Source organism: Malus domestica, chromosome 17 (genome assembly GCF_042453785.1).
Source record: "Malus domestica chromosome 17, GDT2T_hap1".
NCBI lineage: Eukaryota > Viridiplantae > Streptophyta > Magnoliopsida > Rosales > Rosaceae > Malus > Malus domestica.
Window position 1 is genome coordinate 7,576,212 of NC_091677.1, and position 24,390 is coordinate 7,600,601.

The 24,390-nt window shown below is 37.9% G+C and overlaps 4 protein-coding genes and 1 pseudogene across 5 annotated transcripts; all 5 read right to left on the reverse strand.

The window, feature by feature from the left end:
* Nucleotides 1-1,160: 1,160 nt before the first annotated feature.
* On the reverse strand, nucleotides 1,161-2,282 carry LOC103404788 (uclacyanin 1-like). The gene is made up of 2 exons (XM_008343746.4): nucleotides 2,049-2,282; nucleotides 1,161-1,823 (listed from the first exon to the last, which is right to left on the reverse strand). Exons 1-2 carry the CDS (start codon nucleotides 2,215-2,217, stop codon nucleotides 1,273-1,275), a joined length of 720 nt encoding a protein of 239 aa, XP_008341968.1. The 5' UTR covers nucleotides 2,218-2,282; the 3' UTR covers nucleotides 1,161-1,272.
* A 3,119-nt stretch (nucleotides 2,283-5,401) lies between these two features.
* On the reverse strand, nucleotides 5,402-5,940 carry LOC139187535 (cysteine-rich receptor-like protein kinase 10). Its single transcript, XM_070816305.1, has 2 exons — nucleotides 5,890-5,940; nucleotides 5,402-5,731 (listed from the first exon to the last, which is right to left on the reverse strand). The coding sequence occupies exons 1-2, from the start codon at nucleotides 5,938-5,940 to the stop codon at nucleotides 5,402-5,404; spliced, it is 381 nt and encodes a 126-aa protein (XP_070672406.1).
* Nucleotides 5,941-8,049: 2,109 nt separating this feature from the next.
* On the reverse strand, nucleotides 8,050-10,018 carry LOC103404921 (cysteine-rich receptor-like protein kinase 10; annotated as a pseudogene).
* Nucleotides 10,019-13,999: 3,981 nt separating this feature from the next.
* LOC103404789 (uncharacterized) lies at nucleotides 14,000-16,970 on the reverse strand. The gene is made up of 3 exons (XM_008343747.4): nucleotides 15,088-16,970; nucleotides 14,420-14,950; nucleotides 14,000-14,334 (listed from the first exon to the last, which is right to left on the reverse strand). Exons 1-3 carry the CDS (start codon nucleotides 15,874-15,876, stop codon nucleotides 14,221-14,223), a joined length of 1,434 nt encoding a protein of 477 aa, XP_008341969.3. The 5' UTR covers nucleotides 15,877-16,970; the 3' UTR covers nucleotides 14,000-14,220.
* Nucleotides 16,971-17,196: 226 nt separating this feature from the next.
* LOC103404790 (uncharacterized) lies at nucleotides 17,197-20,935 on the reverse strand. 2 transcript variants are annotated; one of them, XM_008343749.4, is made up of 5 exons: nucleotides 19,877-20,935; nucleotides 18,385-18,918; nucleotides 18,061-18,261; nucleotides 17,595-17,752; nucleotides 17,197-17,522 (listed from the first exon to the last, which is right to left on the reverse strand). In XM_008343749.4, exons 1-3 carry the CDS (start codon nucleotides 20,750-20,752, stop codon nucleotides 18,151-18,153), a joined length of 1,521 nt encoding a protein of 506 aa, XP_008341971.3. In that variant the 5' UTR covers nucleotides 20,753-20,935; the 3' UTR covers nucleotides 17,197-17,522; nucleotides 17,595-17,752; nucleotides 18,061-18,150. The 2 variants fall into 2 exon arrangements, with proteins under 2 accessions (XP_008341971.3, XP_008341970.3); XM_008343748.4 differs by having other exon boundaries at nucleotides 17,197-17,752.
* Nucleotides 20,936-24,390: the final 3,455 nt, after the last annotated feature.

The window sequence follows — 24,390 nt, forward strand, 5'->3', positions numbered from 1 at the left end:
ATATGCGATCTCGAAGCATATACAAACAAGTTTGACGGTTGGATCGTTAAAATTAGTTTCATAGAATTCGTATCCCATCAAAACGATAGATTCACTAACACTTAGAGTTTATTTATACTTTCATTAAGTATAACATAAGATTTTGTGGTATCCACTTGTGTAAATATTTTAAATTGACGATCAAATTCATTCATTGTATTCGTATAGGGTCAATGAGTATATTTTTAAAAAATCATCAAAATTGGAGTTAAAATAACCGTTAAATTGTGATTTTTTGTTTTATAACCGTCGAAAAGTTTTGTCTTATTACTTGATCTCTGAATGTTTGTTTTTTGTGATTTTTGGCGTATGCGATCTCGAAGTATATACAAACAATTTTGACGGTTGGATCGTTAAAATTAGTTTCATAAAATTTGTATCCCATAAAAACTATAGATTCACTAACACTTGGAATTTATTTAAACTTTCATTAAGTATAACATAAGATTTTGTGGTATCCACTTGTGTAAATATTTTAAATTGACGATCAAATTCATTCATTGTATTCGTATAGGGTCAAGGAGTGTAGTTGTAAAAAATCATCAAAATCGGAGTTAAAATAACCGTTAAATCGTGATTTTTTGTTTTATAACCGTCGAAAAGTTTTGTCTTATTACTTGATCCCTGAATGTTTGTTTTTTGTGATTTTTGGCGTATGCGATCTCGAAGCATATACAAACAAGTTTGACGGTTGGATCGTTGAAATTAGTTTCGTGTATCCCATCAAGTTCAATGGTGTGTGTATATATATATATATATTATGTAGATTTAAATCTATTTATTTTGTACGTATAATTATTATAGTTTTTAGGGGTATAAAATTTAATTTAAAACTTAATATATATATATATATATATACATATAATTATTATAGTTAATTTAATATATATATAATTAATATAGTATTTTTTACAGTTATAAAATTATTAAATTAATATTCTGCTTATCGTGTATCGTGTTACCCACGTGTATACCCGAACCAACCCGTTATCTTAACAGGTGCTTATCGGGTTACCCGATAACACCCGATTCATTAGCGTGTCGACCCGAACACCTGTTAATTTCGTGTCGTGTTGTGTCGGGTTATCAGGTCGTGTCAAGGAATTGCCAAGCCTATGCTGAAGGAAGCAATCATAAAATTGGAATAAAATGCTGAGGAAATTTTGTCACACAGAAAACACAATTGAATACATTTTTCATGAACAATAACGTAAATCTTCCTTGCTTAAAACCTTAGTAGGCTAGCAACAACATGATCACAACGCTGAACCCCATAGTGAGACTGATTGGGAGACCGCCTTTGTAGTTCGATGATGATGCAGAAGGTTGCCCTGAAGACTCGGTTCGAGAAATGGAAGTAGGAGCTTCAATTGAAGGAATGTCAGTAGGGTTTGATGCAGGACTGATGGGCAATCCAGATGGCAAAGTATGGGGCAATGTGGGAGCATATTGTGCTACCGATTCTGCTGGCGAGGCAATGGAAGTTTCTGGAGCCAAACTAAGAGTCTCCGGTGAAGATGATGGAACTGAAAGAGATTCTAGTGGGGAAGGGCTTATAGGAGAAGCTGTTGGTGTGGCAGAAGTTGCAAGAGTGTTGACTTCAAGCTTCATTCCTTGACTACAATGTCCAATTGTTCCACAGATGAAGTACCTCTTGCCTGGAGAAGATAGAGGAATTGTAGTGCTTCCCCCAGTGTAAGACTGAATTGAGTTACTTGCTTGGCAAGAATCATAGTCTGCCTTTGGTACTTCAATCACATCATGGTTTGGTGAGTACTGAAAATCTGGATTCATACAAAGGTATGTGTTCATTAGTAGAGGAAAGTAGATGTGAGAGTAAAAATTGGGAAATGTTATTAGTATTTCAAAATCGTCATCGCGCAATCTTCTCTTTCTTAACTGTATATTGTTTACTAAGGACTGCAGAATGACTATTGAAATGTGCGAATATCAGCTCCTATGTTATAAGATATTTGCATTCAGCATCTTCGAGTATGGAAATAACTTACTGAGATTATCTCCGACTAAGAATGACTGCAATGATGCCCACGTCTGAAGGTCAGTACTCGAATCCCATGCGCCGTTTGGACCTCCGACCATGTAAGTGGCTGCCATGGCCAATTCTATGAGCATGGTCACAACAACCAAGCTCATCAATGTTGTTCTTGGAGCTGCCATATTTGCTTAATTAGTTATGAAGGGGCGAAGAAGTTGAAGGATAGAATGAAGAAGTAGAGAGAGTCGACCACGTAGATATAAATTTAGGCACTTCATGTATATAGACGCTGAATGAAAAAGGAGAGACATTTGAAAGTGAAGATAATATTAATTTAGGGTTTAGTTGTTTTAGTTGGTCAAGTACCATGATGATTAGGCAAGGACAGGTTGTAGATAACATATTGAAGTAAATAGTTCAAAATTTTCTCTTCTTTTTTAACGAATACATAATTGAAATCTATGGACAATTAAAGGTGGAGATAAATTTTATTGTGTATTGTGGTGTATCATTTCATGTGTTATAATAATTAAGTGGATGAAAATGTTGATTTATCACACTTTTAGACAATGGCAGAGACTATGGGACCAGAATGGTCCCTCTTGCCAGTTTTTTTTTTCTTCTAGCTATACCCTTAAAATTCCAGTGTGTTCTCAATTCACACTTTTTCCATTCTAGATCATGCCTTATTTTTCTTTCAATCTCTCTTATTGTGGTGCAATCTTCATTTCTCCTCCTTATTATATCAACTTTTCTTTGGCTTTAACTTATATTTTGAAAAAAATCTTACTTACTCTTTACCTATATTCAAGTTTTTTTGTTTGTGCAATGTTTTTAGTTCTCTCTATTTAGGGTCTTTCAATTTTTATGTAAATTACTCCAATCACTTATGTTATGAGTTCAAATTACTTATGTATGTGATCAGAAGCTTTTCTACACATAAAATTTTAACTCCACAATTACTTTTAGATTACATTAATAAAAAACAAACACATGTGTTATCATTTGTGTTGAATAACACTTTCACGTGGTGGTGTTACAACTTACAACTACACCGAAACAGAATCTGATGGTTAAATTTTGTTAACAAAAACAAAAAGTAGACCTGAAAAACAAAAGAGCGAAGCCAAACTTATGCAATGGAGTGGTTTATGGCTTCCACGTTGAAGGGTCAATGGACAGGGTGGCTAACTTCATCTTCATGCATGTTTTAGTAGGTATACATCGATTCACCTAATCTACTAATCCAACCCAGCAGAATGTTAAATAAGAAAATGTATGAAGCTTTCCATGACGAGGTCCATTGAGATAGTGACACGTTTCATTTCCAAATGTCTGAACACAACTAACCAAACCAAGCATCCAGATGCTCTCCTTCAAGAAAAAGATTCATAAGAATTACGAGGATGCAGCCTCGATGCGGCCCCGTGCAAAATTACGAAGAGATTGTACTAATTTTTCACGTGTTACAATAAGAATGAACGATATAATCGATACGCTTTATTTTAAGATATATTAACAAGATAAATTTGCATGTTATCATTTATGTAAAATAATAACGTCCAGTTGTCATATTTCAAGTATATTAAAAAGTTACTTTTGAAAACAGATCAAATGTATGGATGTACTACTCTTGAAAATGAAAAATGTCCACATATTCTAATACAAACTTTCAGCAGCTACTGAGATTTGCATGTATAGAAGAACATGAAAGTTATAGCTTCACCAAATTCTGGTTTGGTTTACCAAAATAGAAGGTTCACCAAATTTTGGTATGGTGAACAAGATTTCAAACAAGGGGGACAGGAGAACTGAATTTGTAGATACTATGTAAAATCTCAGCACAAAAGATTCAGTTATGAATGCTAATAGCTTGGGGTAAACAAACTGTGCCTTCCATTGACCTGCAACATGCATGTCAAGCAAAGAAAATTGTTGATTTGTGATCTCCTTGCTATTTAGTGATTGCTTTTGTAAGGATGTGAAGGTAAAAGAGCCACATTTCGTGCGAAAAAAAAAAAAAAGATTGCAAGAGATTATAAGGAGTTTATCGAAATGATTTTGGTATTACTGGTTTGACAATTTAAGTAAGTTCACAACATATACTGATCAAATTTGGAATGACTGTAACAAAATGCTTTTTAGCTAAAATGGTCTCTGAGATTTGCATAACTTCTCATTTTGGTCCCTAAGATTTGAAATAGATAGAATTAGTCCTTGAGTTTGTCCACAATCAATCATTATGGTCATTCCGTGAAAAATCTCCATAAAATAAGAATAAAATGACAAAAACACCCTCAATTTTGGTCAAACCATTTTGGCCTATTGTTTATTAAGTTGAGGGTAATTTTGTCATTTTGATCCTTATTTAACATAATTTTTTACCTAATGATCAAAATGATTGATGATAGACAATCTCAGGGATTACTTCTATTGATTTCAAATCTCAGGGACCAACGTGAGTAGTTATGCAAATCCCAGAAACAATTTTGGCTAAAAAAACCATAACAATATGGTGTTCATAAATGTTTTGCTCATCTCGGGGACCATTTTGGCTAAAAAGCCATAACAAGATCTAAGTTATTGACTATATCTATGGGTGAGCGATATCTTAAAGTCAATGGTAAAGTTTTGAGAAGAAATAGTGATGATACTTCCACAATTGTTAAATGGCATCTGCCGACTAATAGTTTTGTTAAGTTAAATTTTGACGGTTCGGTGGCTGGGGACAAGGCGGCAGCGGGATTTGTCTAAAGAAATCATAATGGGCAGCTTATTGGAGGCAGAGCTTTAAATCTAGATGGTGCCACTATTTTAGAAGTGGAGGTTAGGGCTCTCAGGAAGGGCCTTCTTTTTGCTCAAAGGAAGGGCTATCCAAAGATTATAGTTGAAGGTGACTCTAAGTTGGTCATTCAGTCAATGTTGGACCGGGGTATGATGCCATGGAATCTGGTTCTTATTATTGAAGATATCAAGTGGAAGGTGACCAATTTTGATTGCATTGACTGGAAACATATTTATAGAGAGGCTAACTTTGTAGCGGATGCCTTCGCTCGCTAAGGCCTTCTTATTACTGATTGTCATATTTGGAATCATTGTATTCCTTCATTTGCTTTTCATGCTCTTCAGTTTGATTCTGTAGAGAACGGTTGTACTCCAGGGTTTTCCCTTTAATATATTTTCTTGATTAAAAAGAAATAAAAATCAAATCAAAGTTCGTATACATAATTTTCCAAGTTTTTTCTAGGACCTACATTTTTGTATAATAAAAAATGACTAACAGTAAACTAATACTTTCTGCCTAGCTATATAGAAGAGAGATCTAATATCTTTCCAATTATTGTGACATTGCAATTACTAGCTAACCTAGCGAGGATGGTGTTGAGTGACTGTAAGGTCATTTACCGATTGAGCTGCATCTTCTAACTTATCGAGTTCAAATCCACCAGACTTCTGTGAATTTGTCGAGCTTTCCTGCCGGATATAAAACGCTGGCTGCGACGGCACAGCGGAGGTTGTAGAGTAACTATTGAGCATCATAACAACCTCCGACATGGTAGGTCTTTCAGCCGAAGCTTCTTGAACGCATAGCAACCCAATGTGGATGCACTTCAAGACCTCATATCTAGGCCACTGGTCTCCCAGACTTGGATCCAATAACTCCAATGATGTTCCCTTGGCCCAATATTGCCATGCCTATGTAACAATTTTAAGAGTTCACTTCAAGTCAATCTAAATTTACAAAGCTTATTCAACCAATTTAACATGTTATGTTGACATACAGTAAATGTGAATTGTTAATCAAGTGATCAGTTCTTGTGCGGCTGTCAGATTTTTAAAAATATAACATATACATACTTACATAACTTTGAAGATTTGAGAAAGTGCTGGAATTCTTTCGACATGTTATAATTTTCAAAAGGTTTTTATCACAAATGTTTCCTGAAATTGATCCATATCATCAAGACGATATCTGAAATTGAAAATCGATTAATGTAGTCCCCAAAAATAGGTGTCACAAATTAATGTGGTCATTTTGTCACAATTTCGTCAAAATTTCTATTATGTGCTAATGTGGCACATAACTAGGTCCCACAATTCAATTAAATATTATTAAAAATATTCAAATAATAAAAAACAAATTTTATTTGTACAGTTACAAACTAATATATATATATATATATGAACAGTACTGTTAATCTTCTTCTTCCCCACCAATCACCCTTAATTTGTTTTTTCAACTTTTTTTTTCTGATTTTTGTCGGGAATTTCTAAATTTTTGTGGGGATAATTAAGGGTAGGTCTCATGGGTCTTTGTCCTATGCTTTTCATGGCCAATGGGAGCACAAGGGACCTGGATTTTGTTTCACGGCCACCTCTTCTTCCAGATTCGAGGCCAATAAACAAACTAAAACCAAGAACTCAGAAAGATTCAATCTTGGGAAAAATGGTCGACGAAGCCAACAGAGCTGCGTTCTTGGAGATTCAAGGTCCCATGATTGAGCTCATTGCGAAATTGAAGCATGTACAGACGCACATGCAGAACAAGGAAGGAGAAAATTAGCAGGAGTCGAGGAGGAAAGATGAACATTACTGTTCATCTTCCTATTCCCCACCATTAATTTTTTATTTTTTTTTTTAGTTTTTAATTATACAAATAAAAATTGTTTTTTATTATTTACATATTTTTAATTCACATGGTTTTATTTTTATTTGTGGAATCCAGTTATGTGCTGATAAGGCACATAACAGAATTTTTTACGGAATTGTGACTGAAGGACCACATATGACATCTATTTTCAGAGATTACGTAAATTGATTTTCAATTTCAGATATTATCTTGATGGGGTGAGTCAATTTCAGAAACCGTTTGCAATAAAAACCCTTTCCAGAACTACAATCCCCAAGCTGGCTTCTGGCGTATTTGGAGGGAACTCGGATTCTACCGCACGTGGCTATTGAGTTATGGAAGCAGCAAGTCAATGAGTTTAGGGAGGCTATGGTGGATACGATAGTGGAGGGAGGGAAACAACGAAGAAGTAGGGGGTCAATGGGTCATGGATGGGGGGTAGTCCAGGGGAAGGGCTCGCGGGGCGGGGTCCCGGGGAGGGGGATGTCTGTCAATGGAAGAAACTCATTTTTGGGGAGCTAAAGCTGAATTGCAACGCTGCATGGAGGAAATACACGAAGGTGGGTGGGGTTGGATGGGTGCTCCGGGACTTTGCTGGGATCCCTAGGCTTACGGGAGGGGTGGGAGGGGAGCGGTTCGTGGTTGCAGTCATGGCGGAGGCAGAGGCAATTAGGCAAGGGATGGAGATGGTTATTGGAAGTGATGTCCGGTACTAGATTAGTGGTGGAATCGGATTCTAAGGGATTGATTCAGATGATAAACAAGGATATCACGGTTGATGTGACGGGAGATTTAGTTGAGATGAGTTAGGTCCACAGTTCCTTTTTAATATTGTAGCAGAAGATGCAAATGTAACTGTTCGTATCTAAATTCAACAAAGTTCTACTTTTCGACCAAAACAAAAAAAAACAAAACAAAAGGCATCAAATTTGGTTTCAAAATTTTCATTTTTAGCATATTCTAGTGTGATGTATCCCCTGCAAGTAATGTATGAGTTAGAGAAGAATATATATCAAGCGATGAGCATTGCGGATCTAACTAATTAAAAGTACCAGATATGCGATATGTATTGCCATGAGTTTGGCTTCCGTGGAACAGTTTTGCCAAACCAAAATCCGATATTTTGGGGTTCATGTCTTTGTCTAAGAGGATGTTGCTGGGTTTCAAATCTCGATAAATAATTCTAAGCTGAAAATCTTCGTGCAGATAAAGTAGCCCTCATGCAATTCCAACGATGATTTTGAATCTTCTTTCCCATTCCAAACTAAATGTTCTCCCATGATCTATGTCCAAAACTTTAATGAGTTCAATATTAACATAATTTTAATGTGATGAAGAGAAAAAAATACATAATCTACACCAAAAGCAAATAACCTAGGGACAACTAATTAATACCAAATAAAATCTTGTCCAAGCTCCCGTTGGGTAGGTATTCGTAGACGAGTAACTTCTCTTCATCTTCTAAGCAGAGGCCCAGCAGTCTCACCAGATTCCAGTGGAGTAACTTAGCAACGAGCATTACTTCGGTTTTCAGTTCTGCTAGACCTTGGCCTGAACTATGTGACGGCCATTTCACCGTTATGTCCTGTCCATCAGGCAGTTTTCCCTAGAGGTGCATATATGGACAGTGTCATTTACGTAAATGTCATCAAACTGTAGAGAATGCATTAATTGCAATTGAACTGGAAGTACGTACCTTGTAAACTGGACCAAATCCACCTTCTCCGAGTTTATATGCTACTGAGAAATTGCCGGTTGCAACTTTAGGTGTATGTAGTCCAATCAAAAGTGCATCCATTCTATTGTTACCATCTTCACGAACATCCGAAACATCATCTCATGACAATATGCAAAGCTAATGTCTTTGGGGGCATATATAAGTTAATGTCTTCATAAAGCTTGTAGCTCAAGTGATTCATTTATGTGGCCATCCGAGAGGTCCTAGGTTCGATTCCCCCTTCTCCAATATAGCATGTATAAAAACAAAAATAAAGTAGAACTTAATGCTTCAATTGATAAGAGGTATGTATGATCCACTTACCAACTCCATTTCTCCTGGTCCTTTCCCACAGCAAACAACAAGCGCAGCTTGTGGGTATCACAAACCCCACAAGAAGTGGGATAACTATGATAATAATGGTTTTTGAAATCTTCTTCTTTACTGCATAAACATGAAATTATTACTTCTCTAATTCATATCTAATTCTCTAAAGGAGTACTCAATTCATAAAACTAAAAGTTTTGTATGCTAACTAAGTTAATTAGCATGATGATTGATTTGATGCAATTGATTATTCTCAAGAGTATCATAGTAGTTACTTTCGCGGAATTGGATAAAGGGAAATGATTTCCACTTTTTTCCAATGTACACACTTTCTTATTTCTGGCACTTGAATCGAATAAACAAGGTGTACGTGCATAATGAGAAAAAGAATGTAAAGAAATCATTTCCCGTTGGAGTACCATCTTGTAGATTTTACATGAGCATGCAGGAAGCTTTTGAATGCATCAAATGAACCTAAAAATTTACCAGGACTAGTCTTATTAGTGCCGCTAGTAGTACTTGAGTTAGACTCAAGCAATGAAGGAAATAGAGAAGATGCCGCTGCAGGTGGTGGATGTTGTAATGGTGACTGGAAAAACGAATACATCTCATACCGGAGATAACAGCTCTTAGAAATTAGTGTAATCCCAACAAATCCATCACAGCACTCCGACACATAACTGGCAATCTCCTGCAGGCAAATTAAGCAGCTATTTTCTGCTAGGTCTTGGGTGCACTGAGTCATGCCATATATATCGTTGAAATCCGTGTAACTGGTGACCCCTATTGCGATTTTGAAGGATCGGAAGCAGCTTGTATGATAGGTTCTTAACTAAGTTGCCTACCTGACGTTTGCAAAGAACGGGGTCAGTTGCTGTATGGACGTCATGTAAGTTCACCCTTGGGAAACTGTCTAAGTAGAGAAGAAACGCCGGTCGAACGAGCAATTTATGTAGCCAACCGAAGCCTCCTTCTGGCACAACTGCCTGATCTCAGTTGCTGTTTTATTTGCTCAAGCTTGGCAATCAATTTTAGAGAGATCACCGCGGCATTGAACAAGGCCATAAACCACATCGTTGATCTGACCCATGCTTGTGACGTAAAATCCTGTTTGAAATGCATTGGCAACAAGGAAAGTGAGGGTAATATTTAGGTTTTGCTCATAGACACTCCCGGAAGTGTAATTGCCAGTGGTATTACCGCTCGAAAACTGGTCGATCTTTTGCGCTTTTGCGGGATAGTAAATTTGAAGAAAGCATGAAATAAAGAGAAAATAAGAAGCGTATAAATATAATGCGAGGAATTGCATTTTATAAGATGATAAAAAGGATTAGAAGCAGAAAATTTTTCAGGAAATGAAATAATGCTAAATAAATGTGTCCCCTGCAACATTCTAAGTAGAATACATACAGTACATTCATTGACCAGTACCGGCACGTTTTCGTCGGCGAAATAATTTATATCTAAAAAAAAAACCATTAAATAGTTTTAATTTAAAGAAAGTACTTAATTTAAAAATGGTGAAAGAAAGATTATACATACATATGTAGCTTTTAGAATCTGATTATGTGTAGTTCTTCGCTTCTGCATAATTTTAATATCATTGTTCCTTTGAAGATCAAAGTAAATCCAAACAAAAAATCCACGCACACCATGAAAGAGTCAAAAGTAAACAAGCCGTACATGACCATCCTTTAACTAAGCAACCAAGTTGAAAAATAGATACAAAACTGAAAGAAGTACGTACTCATTTCTGTCAACACGAGTTGGTGAGTGTTGGCACCAGACGTTGTTTCCGATCTTCTGTGAGTTCCAGAATCACCCTTGTTCCACCCCTGATTAAAGCGCATGTTTAGGGTAAGATTTCCCTCACACAGCTCCCCAGGGGTTTGGCACTTGATGTGTTGTCGGGCTTGTTGTTAGATCTCACATCGTCCAGGGGAGTGGATTCTCTATGCCTTATATATACATGCTCACCTCCATATAGCACGAGACATTTTGGGAGCTCACTGGCTTCGGGTTCTATAGGAACTCCGAAGTTAAGCGAGAATGGGCCAGAGTAATCCCAGGATAGGTGACTTATTAGGAAGTGTTGCTCGCATGAGTTTCCAGAAACAAAACCGTGAGGGCGTGGTCGGGTCCTAAAGTGGACAATATCGTGCTACGATGGAGGCGAGGCCCGAGATGTGGTGAAGTCCGGGTCGGGATGTGACACTTGCACTTGTTGTTTGGTGTGTTGCAATATAAGTTTTTAGTTAGTTTGAAAGGTGCCTTTGTGGGGCCTTAGTTGTAGGCATTGAGGCTCGTAATCAAAACTAACAAAGTGCTAGGCATGCCACTGTTATTTCAATATAACAAATGTGATTTAAGTTGATTACTTGCGCCCCAAGTTACTCAAACTTCTTGTTATCAAAGGATTGTCACAAATGGGTTAAGTCTGCATTAAGTTCTTTTTCTTGCCTTGTATATAAGGACTTTTAGTTCATAATCTAGTACGTCCAAAACAAAGGGAGTTCAAGCCCCTTTAATACTATTTCCTCGATTACAGTTCACTTTAATGAAGGTAGATCCATTAACTTAACCATATTCGAATGCAAATGGGGCTCCTAATTAGAAAATAGTTGGAAACAAATTAAATACATACTGAAAAATACATTAAGCGACAGATCTACTAAATTAAAGTACAAACAAAGAGACTTGAGCAAGATTTAACCTTGTTGGGTAAAGTTGAACTTCTTGCAACCACTTCTCTTTGGGTTTACAAAGGTTATATGCTAAAAAGGATGGATGGTAAATGGGTTTTACACAAGGGAATCGATACTACAACACTGAGGGAATGTAGCAGAGCTTTTATACTAGACAAAAGATGGCTTTTCTAAGGGGAATATAGCTAAAAAGGACTGAATCTGGACAACTTTCAGCTTTCTGGGTATGAACTGGCTTGAAAGCAGAGTTTGTATGTTGATTGATTGGTTGTTTGAGTGTCCTTACCTCTAGTGTCTCTTTCTCCTTTTATAGACGATTTGGCTCGACTGATTTAGCTTTATTCTCTGATTTAGCTTTACTCTTAGCCGAGGGCTCTCAGAGGGTAGTGAGCCATCATCTATTTACTTGTAATGCCACTAGAAAATGCTTTTTGGCTGGTGGTGAGTTGGTCTCTGTCATCTGTCACTTCATCCCTAGACATATGGCCTATGCCTTGGCTAAAAAGGCTTCAGTTTGCTTTAGGCCTCTTTACTGGGCTTCGAGCAAGTCCCCATTTTGCTGTGACACCCTTGAGCCTCATTTCATAAAGTCCAATCTTAAATATTAACCCAAACAACGCGCACACATGCATTGCGCTCTTGTTTTGAGGATTTTTTTTGTTTTAATCTAGCATAGTCAAGGGCCAAAAACACCCTTACTTACCAAAATTTATTAGAAAAAAAGGTACAAGGAAAAACATACAACAAAAAAAAATACAATATGGCTTGTGGTGAATCGAAGAAAATACCAATCATCTTGAGGATTAATTGAATCTAAGTTCAATCGTACTGAACATGTTTTTTGGTCGAAAGTACTAATCACTTTTGAGTCTCTTAGAGCAGGTTTGGTATTCTATTAAAAAAATTTCATTACTTCTCAAAATATTTCTTAAGAACATGTTTTGAAAATAATTTTCTTTAAGACTTAAAAACTTGTCTGGTATGAGATTTAAAAAAATTTAAATCTTAAAACTTAAACTGAATTGGGTAGCATGAGAGGGAGAAAGAGGAGAGAAGAGTGTTGGAATCAAATTGGTCCACCGTCTCTTGTGGTGTAGATGACCAAACTCATTAACTTGTAAAAGAACAAATAGCCCTAAGCAAGCCAAGGACGCGGGCCGGAGGGTGATTGTGTGCCACTCAAAGGCTTTCTGACGGTCAAGTTAGTAAACAATATTAAGATCCAAACAGTAGGCAAGAGAATAAGTATGCATAGATTGCGTTATCAGAGATAAATCCTAGAATGATTTATTTAGACCAGTCGAGAAGATGACCTTTTAGGAAAGTAAAGTCCGTATTAAACCAGGAGAATTCATGAGGAAACCTCCTTATTTCTTGTTGGATTAGGTTTTCGAATCTTACGGAAAAAGAATGGTCTATTTTAGCCAAGTCAACATATTTTGCCCACTGATTTCCGAGCACAATAATGATGGCATCACTAATCCGTTTTATCAGCTCAACAATAAAGGCTTTTGAGTCTATAACTGAACTTCTGAAATGAAAGTATTCCAATTAGTTACCCAAAAACCATATTTTTCGAATAAGCTGAAATATGTACCGTGTACTTCCTTCAGACGCGAGGCGTCTCAGCTTCAATGCGTTTGGTCATAAATTTTACCAACCAAAAACTTTTGGTTGGACTTTTTTTGGTTTGTTTGGCTGACCCACTTTCCCAGCAGAATGTTAAATAAGATATGAAGCTTTCCATGAAGAGGTTAAATGAGAAAGTGACGCGTTTCATTTCCAAATGTTTGAACAACTAATCAAACCAAACACCCTGATATTCTCTTTCAAGAAAAAAACACATCCATGAGAATTACGAGGATAGAGCTTCAATGAGACCCATCATGCAAAATACGAAGAGATTGTAACAAATTTTTACATGTTATAATAAGAATAAACAACATAATTTATATGTCTTATTTTAAAGTATATTAACAAAATAAATTTGTGTATTATATTTCTGTACAATAATAACGTCACATGATCATATCTTAAATATATTAAAAAATTACTCCTGAAAACAGAATGTATGAATTTACTACTCCTGAAAACGAAAGATGCCCACATATTCTAATACAAAATTTCAACAGCCAATGGAAGAACATGAAAGTTTCGGCGTCACCAAATTCTGGTTTGGTTTACCAAAAACAAAAGGTTCCCCACATTTTGGTTTGGTAAACAAGATTTCAAACAATGGGGACAGTCGGACCAAGAACTGTATTTGTAGATACTATGTAAAAATCTCAGTAAACCACAAAAGAAAAGATTCAGTGATGAATGCTAATAGTTTGGTGTAAACAAACTGTGGCTAGCTTTCAAAAAAACAAAAAAAAAAAAACAAACCGTGGCTTCCATTGGCCTGCAACATGCATGTCAAGCAATGAATATTGTTGATTTGTTCTCCTTGCCATATTTAGTGGTTGTTTTTGTGATGATGTGAAGATAAAAAAATTTCACATTGGTGAAAGAAAAAACGTTACAAGAGGTTATAAGGAGTTTATCGAAAATGATTTTAGTATTTCTGGTTTCACAATTTAAGCAAGTTCACAGCATATACTAATCAATAAAAATCAAATCAAAGTAAGTATACATAATTTCCCAAGTTTCTTCTAGGATCTACATTTTTGTATAACAAAAAATGAGTAACAGTAAACTAATAATTCTGTGTAATGCCTTCTAGCTAGCTAGATAGCATGATATACCAATTACATGATCTGTATGATATAATGTTATATAATCTGGCTATATGCAATATGAAACACCGCTACGGATGCATGCGTATTAGTTCTTCTTCTTTGCATTCTCTGATTTCGATTTCCATCAATTTGCTGCCCGTAGAAGGTAATACATCGCAACATTGCCTTCGCGGCGCCTGCAACTGATTAATTCACAAAAAAGTGGATTTAGTATTGTATAAGTTTCATGAAGAAGTATAACAATGCTCAAGTGATCGAAAGCAATACCTGTTTCATATCAAGGTCTAGCTTATGTGAGTACACTCTGACCTCCTCCAGCTTCCTCGGTGAAGCCATGTCGTAGGAGCAATTTTCGTAGGACTTTTTGTATATGCTCTTGATTCCATCCGCACCAGAAGACACATTATCCAGAAAGAAAACAACCGGCCTTCGACACGGATCCTTGTGATGTTCTCTTGTGTTAAAAGTATAAACTCCTGACAAAACACTTCCCTTTTTCCACTGGCTGAATGTCTGCTGCACGGGGAGGACGTCCGGCAAAAGAATATGATTTCCGTATACTTGAACAGCGTAACCCCATGACACCGTGATAGTCCACAAAAACCATCTGTCGTAGCACACTGTCTTCTGTAACATTCTTTGAGAATCAACATTCGCAGCTTTAAACAAATGTTTTAGAGCATTGATAGTTGTCATGTTGGGGAAGACAGGGTTTGCATGATCGAAGTGATGCAGGGATACCAAAGGCGTCACTGGATGCGAAGCCAGTAGGCCAAACATATCGCCGTGAATGTCATTCTGGTTCAATTTTAACAGCCCAGAACCACAAATTTATTTCTTTGATATATAAACTAAGAAAAAAGCACGCTGAAATTTCAATTTAAACTACTAAAATGTGAATGTCACATACAATTTGATGAGCTAAGATAGGGTACCTGATGGAAACCGGCTTCGCTTGTTAATCCAACGCCGAGTTCTGCCAAGCAAGAGGAAATCCTAGAGTCGCTTCCATAGAGATGTGGATATCGTTCTAAACACGAATCAAACACCTTCGCCAGTACTTTCGCCAATGGGGCACTTATAGCGAAACCTGCACCACCATAAGCCATTCCAAATCCGAACACCCTATTTTGCTCATAAACTTCGGAGTTTGTCCCAATGTAGTACCACAGTCCATGATCATACTTAGAAAGTGTCTTCACCAAATTCTCTGGGAAAAAAACTGTGTCATCATCTCCGAAAACATACCACCTCACATTCGTATGGTTGAGCGCCACGGTCTCAGAAACAACGCGTGCAACACGAATGGCAGACTTGAGACCGCCTCTGTAAGTGTAACGAAATCTTGCAGTGTCACCCGAGATGCACACAGGAGGAAGAGAAGTGTCATGGACGTGACGCTGATGATCAGGCGGAAGGCTATCGAGAAAGACACATCCCCTCATAGACTGGTTCTTCCACCAGAGCCGTACATACTCCTTCCTCTTAGCAGACCACGCTTTCTGATTCGAAGCAATCCCGAACACAATGTGCTCGAGGGAGGTCGAGGGCGGGGAATACGCATCTTGAGACAGAGAACTTATACGTCCAAGCTTTGAGCTCGTAAACACAAGGAAGAGCGACCCAAGAAGGAAGAGCGTGCATAAAGAAGATGAGACTATGAAGAAGTTTATCAACCGAGACGGACTTTGGGGTTTCGAAGGCGACTGAGGAAACGGCAGCATTTTAAGTGGAAAGGAAGAAGAACAAGCAAACAAAACAGAAATGCAGAAAATGTATCTAGAAAATACAAGTGTGGGACATAAAACCAAGATGCTGATCAAGAAGCGCAATCTGCGGGAAAAGAAAGATGTAAAATTTGACCTGCAATTCTGCACTAAAGTGTATTTAGTTGGTTAAAATTCCAAAAGAAGTCATGGTTCACACAGAAAGTCCTCCATTTTCCTGCCAACCTAATGTAAATCGGGCAGCCAACCAAGCGGCTGGGTGCGTACGTTAGGTTAGAGTCAAAGGTCAGGTCCTTGACAGCAATGGCATTGACTGAAAGTGTGAGAGATAAGGAAGAGAGGTTAGGCGTTAAAAATGGTGTTGGAAATGTATTAGGACGTGGCCTTTGGAGATTATAAGAGATTAATTAATTAAATTAATTATGCGTGGTTTTGGTAAAGGAAAATGCAGAACGTGAAAGAGCAAGCAAACTTCAGCTGCAAGTTAAAAAAAGATTAAAAAAAAAGAGCTTTAACGAAAAGTTTCTGGTACTGTTTACTTTAACGAAAAATCACATTTTTACACTAAAAAGTCAATTCTGATATTATTCACTTTACCTTTTATTTTATCCTTATCGTTAAAACTCAAAATTTTCAATTATTTTTCATTAGTTTTTCTTAAAAAAAAATACTTTTAACGGGCTTAGCAAAAATAAAAGTGTGGAAGTGTTACGTAAAGCAAAGTTCGAGGTTCCTAATTATGTTTTTGTTTTTCTTGGAAGAATAAACCAACAACGTTGTATGCATTTTATTGAAAAATCCAAGGAAACGATTACTTACAATTTGAGGTTTCGTGAGGCATCCATGTAACTTATGTTCAGGTGCATCGGATTTGATCTTAAATCACTTGCGTTACAATCCATTTGCTCGTGAAAAAACAACTAGGTAAATGTCTTTAAACAAACAATACTGAGGGTGTAAAAACGAATAAAAAGGACTTCATGTGCATGGCATCCGCTCTTAATCACTTGAGTTACAATCATTTAAGAAAAATCTCTTGAATAATTGCTTATTTCAAGATTAAGATACATCTAATCAAAATGCATAAACCCGATACATTATGCTAATTTAATTACGAAAAGTATGACAAAGTAAGCAACTAAGTAGTGCGTTGTACCAATTTGATTTGATCCTGAAAATCAGATGTATGACACCATCGATGCTGGACCTACATGATTAAATTTTAAATCTAAACATCTGGGTTACTGGAAGATTCAGAGGATGCAAATGCAATAGACTTCAATGGTTTAGGCCAAGGAGGAGGAAGACAATGGATGGTTGGCAAGAAACCAAGTACGGCATTCACCACGCTTGAAAATTACAAAACCAGACCCTATACAATTTATCATCTATGGCACCAGCAAAACATGCTAAATGCAGGAATGTAAACGCAGCTAGCATTTCAACAATATTTCCTTCGCATGCTTACCAACCAATCGAAGCTCTTCCACATCATTTGATGTCTCAAAACGCAAGTTACTCTACAGCATGAATACATTACATACCTATCAGTTCACTAGTTACCGTTCGTTCCTCCGGATATCCAATTTACTCAGGTCATCTCCACTAGCGGACGTGTGAATGGCGTTGTCCTCCCTTTTTGTCTGTTCATCATATTTTCAAATAATAAGCCACTGGTGAGTTTAACCAAGAGTATCAGACATCGAAACCTTAACTGGTGGCAGATTTTTGCAGTAACTTCCGCTTTCTGCAATCTTTTTCTTGTGATTTATTGTTTTCAAGTAAATCGTTCCAAAAGCATTATTTTTGCTCCATGTTTAGATCAGAAGATAAATAGCCCATCTCCAAGTATATTCTCTTCTTCCTGCTCCTCCTGTCAAGAAGAAAAGGAACTTGAGCTTTATGAAGTGCAGATCACATCCGATAATATCACGTAGAACAGACCACTTGTAGATCCATTTCCCAATAATAAAATTTAGGAACCTGAAGCATTCTTACTAACAAGTGAACTTAATAGCAGAAAAATGAAGAGACAAAATGAGGAAAACTCAGATTTTCCATTATTTCAACTACTTAAAGATATAAATCAACTTAATGAATGGATTGCAATGCGGGGTGGACAGTTTTCCCTAAGCACTTTTCAAACATAATATAAGAACAAGAAATGACATCACAATTTACCTTGATAAGATGATGAGTGCACCAAACTGTGTGTGATTCTCTGAATTCTGCATCTAAGTATCCTCAGAGCAACTATTCCAACAGAAAACTCTAGATATTCATGGATATCAACTCATTGTCTCTGCACCGTCTAATGGTTATAGTCATGGAGTCATCAAACGACGACAAAATTTCGCAGCACTGACGGCGTTGAGCCTTCATCTGAATTATAACAAGTGGACAGTAGTTGATTAATGGCATTGACTAAAACGAAAGACAAAAGAAAATATAAGAGAGAAGGTATAAGTTATAAATCAGCTACATCTATATTAGTGAAGCAAATACCTCTTCCGCATCAAGCTCTAGCTTCTGTGAGAACACTCTGATCTGTTCCAGATTCTTTATTGCATTTTCTTTGGAGCAATTTTCTACATTGAGCCTGGTGTAGTTACTCGAGCTACCATGACTATTGGATACAACACTTTCCAGGAAAAAGACAGTTGGTCTTTTACATTTATCTCTAGGATAATCTCTCATATTGAACATGAACTGACTTGCCTCGATACTACCGCTCCTCCTCCATGGCATAAACGTTTTCTGCAGTGAAAGGAGATCTGAGAGAAGTTCATTGCCAGCATACACCTGAATAGCATAGCCCCATGCAACAGAAACAGTCAACGAATGCAAACTGTCATAGCAAACAGTTTGCTGCAATATCCTGGCAGGATCAACATTCACAGCTTCAAAAAGATGGTCCAAAGCTTGAGTCTTGTTCATGTTTGGGAAGATTGGATCTGCAGCCTCCAAATGGTGAAGGGACACCAGAGGTGACAACGGGTGTGCAGATAGCATTCCAAACAAATTCCCCCGCATATCAACCTGATTAAAAATTATGACGATAATGAGTGCCCTTCGATTCAGCACATAACTTGACACAAGTCCACAACAAGACTCTTTGCTAACAAGCTCACAATGGAATCAACAGATGATAGGAGACCAATCAAAACTACATCATGATATGAAAACTTTGGTTATCATTAAATGAAATCCAACATAACTCAATCAGAAATTCAACCTATCAACAACTGAATCGTTCACTTACGGCCATTTGATAACCATTTCGTTTTCAGTTTTCAGTTTTTGTTTTCATTTTTTCGAAAACTGAAAACTGAAATCTTGTTTGGTATCTACTTTCAGTTTTCAAAAAATTAAACTGAAAATACACTATAAAACGGCCGTGCACATAAAAATACACTATAAACTAGAAAATCAGGCCAGCATTGTGATTGCATCATATCCAAAGTAAAAACGTAACGAAACAGAGGAGCAGAAAATGTGGTATAGACGTAACTCGTTTCAACTAACTAATGTTCAAATGTTCAGGCATTCTGTTTCTTCGCAAAGGCCTATGAGCCAAAGCACTGTTATTTATTCCTATTCGCCCCCCACCCCACACCACATTCAGCATAGCACAGAAAACAGAGATTGTACCAGAAGTAACCTCCCATTCTGCAGCTCCCTATAAAATTAAGTGATACCTACGAACGAGCCTCCCCACCTAAAGGCGAGTTATAGAACAGAGCCGAAGCCGTCCCTTCGGCCTTGAACCTACTAACAGTTGACAAAGCTTTCATCAAACACACTCAGTTCATCAAACTCTATAAAGCAATTACTTTCCTAAGCTTCCTTCCTAACAAAACCAAATTTCTGCATCGTATCATCAAAATCTTATAAAGTTCATTACTTTTTCCGATAATCCATGCATAAATCGTTGAAGTCTTATCAAGCTAATTACTTTTCCTGATTTTTCACATAAAATTAATTTAATTCAACAAACCTGATGAAACCCAGGCTCATGGGTCAACCCAACGCCGAGCTCCGCCACGCAAGCGAAAACCCGAGCATCGCTTCCGTACAAGTGACCGTACCTCATCAAGCACGAGTCGAACACCCTAGCCAGAGCCGTAGCCAGCGAATGGCTTATGGCGAACCCTCCGCCCCCGAACGCCATTTCGAACGAGTACTTGGCATTCTGCTGGTAGCTCTCCGAGTTGCTCCCGACGTAAAACCACCGATCGTGATCGTACTTCGACAGCGTCCTCACCAGATTCTCGACGAAGAACACCGTATCGTCGTCGCCGAACACGAACCACCTCACATCCGGCTCGCCACGATCGACTACTTCCTTGACCGCGCGCGCCACACGGATCGCGGACCGCAGCCCTCCTTTTAGAGTGTACGGAAAGCGGGAGGTGTCGCCGGAGACGACGACAGTCGCGACGGATCGGTCGCCGGAGGAATCAGTTGGGGCGCGGTCGAGGAAAGCGAAGACGCGGGTGGAGGCGGGGGAGCTCCAGAGGCGGAGGTAAGGCTCGCGGCGGGACCAGGAGCGGGAGGAGGAAGCGATGGCAAATACAAGGTGGCGGCGCGTGGTGGGAGAGGGAGTGTAGCGGGAGAGAACGGTGGGCGGCGCGTGGAGGAAGAAGAAGAGGAAGTAGAGGTTGAGGAAAACGGAGAGGATTAAGAGGAGGGCCGAGAAGCGGGGGAGGGTTAGGGTTCTGGGCATCACGGACGGGAGGGAGAGAGAGAGGTATTGGAATCGGATTGCTTTGCAGGCGGAGTTGGTTTTTCGTTTTATTTTCTGGTACATTAAAAAGTTACAGAGAAGATGATAAACAAGTCGCAGTCGCAGTCGCGGGGACAGTATTGGCATTCGAAGAAGAAGGTGATGAATTCATGTGGTAGATCCACCTGATCAAGGTCAGCAGTGACATAAAATGTTTGTTGGATTCTGCAGTTTGCTTTTGTCCCGAAGAACAAGCCGTATGTCACTGGTTAAACGACACGGCGTTCCGTACTAATATTCTGCAGTATTGATATTCAAAGAAGAGGTTGATTGCTTTCGTCATGTTAGTCTATTTTTTCAGGATCCGAAGATTCATATAGGTGTTTCAACCTCTCTAACCACTAGAGCTGAAAAAAAATCCAAAAAATTTCGAACTATACCGAAAAAATCCTGATCCCAAACCGAAAAAATACCGAACCGAAATTCCTGAAAATTTTGATACCAATCCCAAACCGATCCGGAACCGTTCGGTACGGGAATCGGTGTCATATTTTTCTTTGTTCGGGAATTCCAAACCGATATATATATAAATAGATATAAATATATATACACACACACACACACATATATTATTTAATTAACCATTCCTCTGCCCAATAACCTTTGGGAATCCAAACCGATTATACATATATATTATTTAATCAACCATTCCTCTGCCCGATAACTTTAATCAACCATTCATTTGCTCGATAACCTTTCTTCACTTCCTTTTCCTTTTTTTATTCTTTCTTTATCTCATGACTTATTGTCTGCCATCTTCACGAACCTTTCTTCTTTATTTTGTTTCTTGATAACTCGCACTCTCATCCAACAAACAACCACACATTTTCTCTCCCTCCACCGACTCCCTCAAACGCAAAAGCAAGCTCAAGGCCTCCAAATGCTTTCTCAATCTTCAAAAGCAGCCACACCCGCAACCTGCTCTTCCCAAAACGCCATACCCATTGCAACATTCGTCTGAGAAACCCAATCGTTCTTCCAAGACATCAAATCCATCGCTTAAGCCTACAAAGTAGAGTAGCCCTCTGATGGCGATTTCGTTTGGCAAGACATGGAAAAGCTCACACATCGACAATGGTCGATACCTGATTCTGTTCGATGCACTTCGCAAAGCCCTCCGACTCCCAAAGGCAGCAAAGACAAGCCCAGGAATGAGAGGGATGAAGATAGGAGTGGGAAGGTCGACGAATCTAAGATGAGGTGTGGCTGTGTAGGCTGGTAGGGAAACTGGGAGGTCGATGAATCCCGAACCATACCGAAATCCCGAACTTCAGGAATACCTTTATTTCAGTTCGGTTTTGGTTTTCAAAACTTTGTCCCGAAAAAAATCGGTTTGGGATTTGGGATCCCATTTTTGGTTTGAGATCCCATACAGAACCAGCCCTACTAGCCACCATCGTGTGATTCACCAACGTTAGGAATCGAACTCAAAACGTACCATGTGAAATATCGACTTGAAATTTGTTTCGAACCACTAGGTCATCCTGTGATGGTTAAATTAACTCTCCTTTTTAACAAGGGTAAAAATACTACCATGAAATAAGAATGTCGTACGTCTATTAGCGGTATATCCAAGTTAGTTATATACTTTTATGTAGAAAAATTAAAATTCACAATAGTGCATGATTAGCTTAAGAGATCCACCGTAATCATCATCCTTATTATATGTAAGTTTCGATCTCCAACGGATTAAGGGGATTTGAATTTGGTAACTCTCTCAACAATGGGAAAGGAAGCATTACTAGGTTAAGAAGTTGTTGATGAACAACATCTATTTAGGCCATGACTATCCCTCATAAATATAAATAGAAATATAAAAGGGAAGGCAAGGCTATAACGCTTGGTTAAAAATTGTTAGTGATTAACATCATTCTCTAATCTTGATTATTTATTGACTAATGGACTAAAGGTAGTGACTCCTAGCTAATGTTAGCTAAGCTTATAATTTTGTCATTGATCAAGATCCTACTTTCATGATTTAATGTTAGTTTTTTCTTCAATATTTAAAAAAAAAAGGATTCTTTTTAAATTAACTTAATTGGCTCTCACGATTTTTTTAATGCTAGAAAAATCGTAAAAATGATTTTGTCATTGAAACATTTTTACATCAATTTTTAAAGAAAATAGTACAGGTAACATTGGAACAACCAAGGAACAAAATGCTGATAATATCGGCGATATTTCGCCGATATTATCGGTTTTTCACGGGTCCGATATTTTAATAGGTATCCGACGGGTTTTCGGAAAAATATCGCGATATTATCGATAATATCGCGATATTTCTGAAATTATCGCGATATTTTGGATACGTGCGAATCAGAGAAGAACGCCGGAAATGGGTGTGCCGATTTCGTCCCAAAAACCTTGCAAAAACACGATTAAGATCAAGATCTAAGCTACAGAGCGATTGAAAACACAACCACAATTCATATGCATGAATCAATCGAAGAGGTAAAAAGGTGAGGGACCGGGAGTTGACCTGACCACCGACGGCGATGGCGACGACCTGCATCGCAACTTGCGTCTGCATCTGAATCTGGCCTTGATAGAGGTTTCTGGTAAAACTAGAGAGAGAGAGCTGCACCTGCATCAAACTCGCAGCTGCACCTGCATCGCGACTTGCATCTGCATCTGAATCTAGCCTTGCTAGAGGTTTCTGGAAAAACTAAAGAGAGAGAGAGAGAGAGAAAGAGAGATTTTCTGGGTTTGTGTGTAAAGGGTCATCGGCTGATAAGATATTAAGCTGTGGGTTTGAATTTTGCGGTTTGGTGGAGGGTGGAACCTTCTTCTTTTCCGTCTAGGAGGCTTCGTTTGGTTGATGTTTTGGTGGCTGCAAGAGGTGTTCATTCAAGGTCGGCGGATCTGAAGGCTTCAAAGTTGCTAGGGTTTTTTTGTTTTTGTGTTTTTGTTTTAGGCTTAATGGGTTGGGTTTTTGTTTTAAGGTCCATATTTTAGTTTTGTGCTTTATTTGTATTGGGCCTCTGTTTTTTGTTGTATATTGTGTGCTTTGGTGGTAATAAATTACCTTTGTCCAAAAAAAAAAAAAAAAGTGGGTAGAGATCTGTAGAAACAAGGAAACAATGCTTTTCTTTGCCTCGTCTGTAGCATTAGAGAATAAATTTATTTTTTTATAAGAAAGCTGTTATTAATTGAAGGGCAAAGACCAATATTTGAATAAAAAAAAAAGCAAAGTCCAATAATGAATTAAATATGTAAACTGAGTAAATGATACAAAATCAACATAAAAAACCCTAAAATATTACAAATATACTCATATTTTATAACATATATAGTAATTTTACGTAAATCCGCCTAGGTGCTAGGCCCCAGCTCGCCGCCCAACTAGCGCCTAGCGTTTTTTAGAACATTATCGATAATATCGCGAGACGAAACCCAAAAATACTTGAAAAATGCTGAAAAGTCTCAATCTTGAGCATAGAGGGATTCGAACCCCTCCCTTTGTCAACCACGCACCTGGGCCTTATCCAACTCGCTACAGATGTGTTTGTGATTACATATTCAGTCTGTAATATTTATATGGTCGTTAAGATGTCTGCAAGGCTTGCAAGCTAATATTTATTATCTAGGATAAATTTCTATATTTAAAAAAACACCAAGGGATTCGAACCCCTCCCATTTTACTCCTTCAACACCTTGACCACCATATCATTTATGTTTTTGGGAAAATATGCTAAAATACACTTACTCTACACATGGAGATGATG

What these genes read in the sequence shown, in the direction of transcription:
- LOC103404788 (XM_008343746.4), bottom strand. Translation starts at nt 2,217, where the DNA reads ATGGCAGCTCCAAGAACAACATTGATGAGCTTGGTTGTTGTGACCATG. An exon ending in CTTAGTCGGAGATAATCTCA is followed by an intron (nt 1,824 to 2,048) that starts GTAAGTTATTTC and finishes GTATGAATCCAG; the next exon opens with ATTTTCAGTACTCACCAAAC.
- LOC139187535 (XM_070816305.1), bottom strand. Translation starts at nt 5,940, where the DNA reads ATGTCGAAAGAATTCCAGCACTTTCTCAAATCTTCAAAGTTATGTAAG. An exon ending in CTTCAAAGTTATGTAAGTAT is followed by an intron (nt 5,732 to 5,889) that starts GTATATGTTATA and finishes ATTGTTACATAG; the next exon opens with GCATGGCAATATTGGGCCAA.
- LOC103404789 (XM_008343747.4), bottom strand. Translation starts at nt 15,876, where the DNA reads ATGCTGCCGTTTCCTCAGTCGCCTTCGAAACCCCAAAGTCCGTCTCGG. An exon ending in GCGAAGCCGGTTTCCATCAG is followed by an intron (nt 14,951 to 15,087) that starts GTACCCTATCTT and finishes AAATTGAACCAG; the next exon opens with AATGACATTCACGGCGATAT. An exon ending in TAGACCTTGATATGAAACAG is followed by an intron (nt 14,335 to 14,419) that starts GTATTGCTTTCG and finishes TGAATTAATCAG; the next exon opens with TTGCAGGCGCCGCGAAGGCA.
- LOC103404790 (XM_008343749.4), bottom strand. Translation starts at nt 20,752, where the DNA reads ATGCCAATACTGTCCCCGCGACTGCGACTGCGACTTGTTTATCATCTT. An exon ending in ATGAGCCTGGGTTTCATCAG is followed by an intron (nt 18,919 to 19,876) that starts GTTTGTTGAATT and finishes ATTTTTAATCAG; the next exon opens with GTTGATATGCGGGGGAATTT. An exon ending in TAGAGCTTGATGCGGAAGAG is followed by an intron (nt 18,262 to 18,384) that starts GTATTTGCTTCA and finishes GTTATAATTCAG; the next exon opens with ATGAAGGCTCAACGCCGTCA.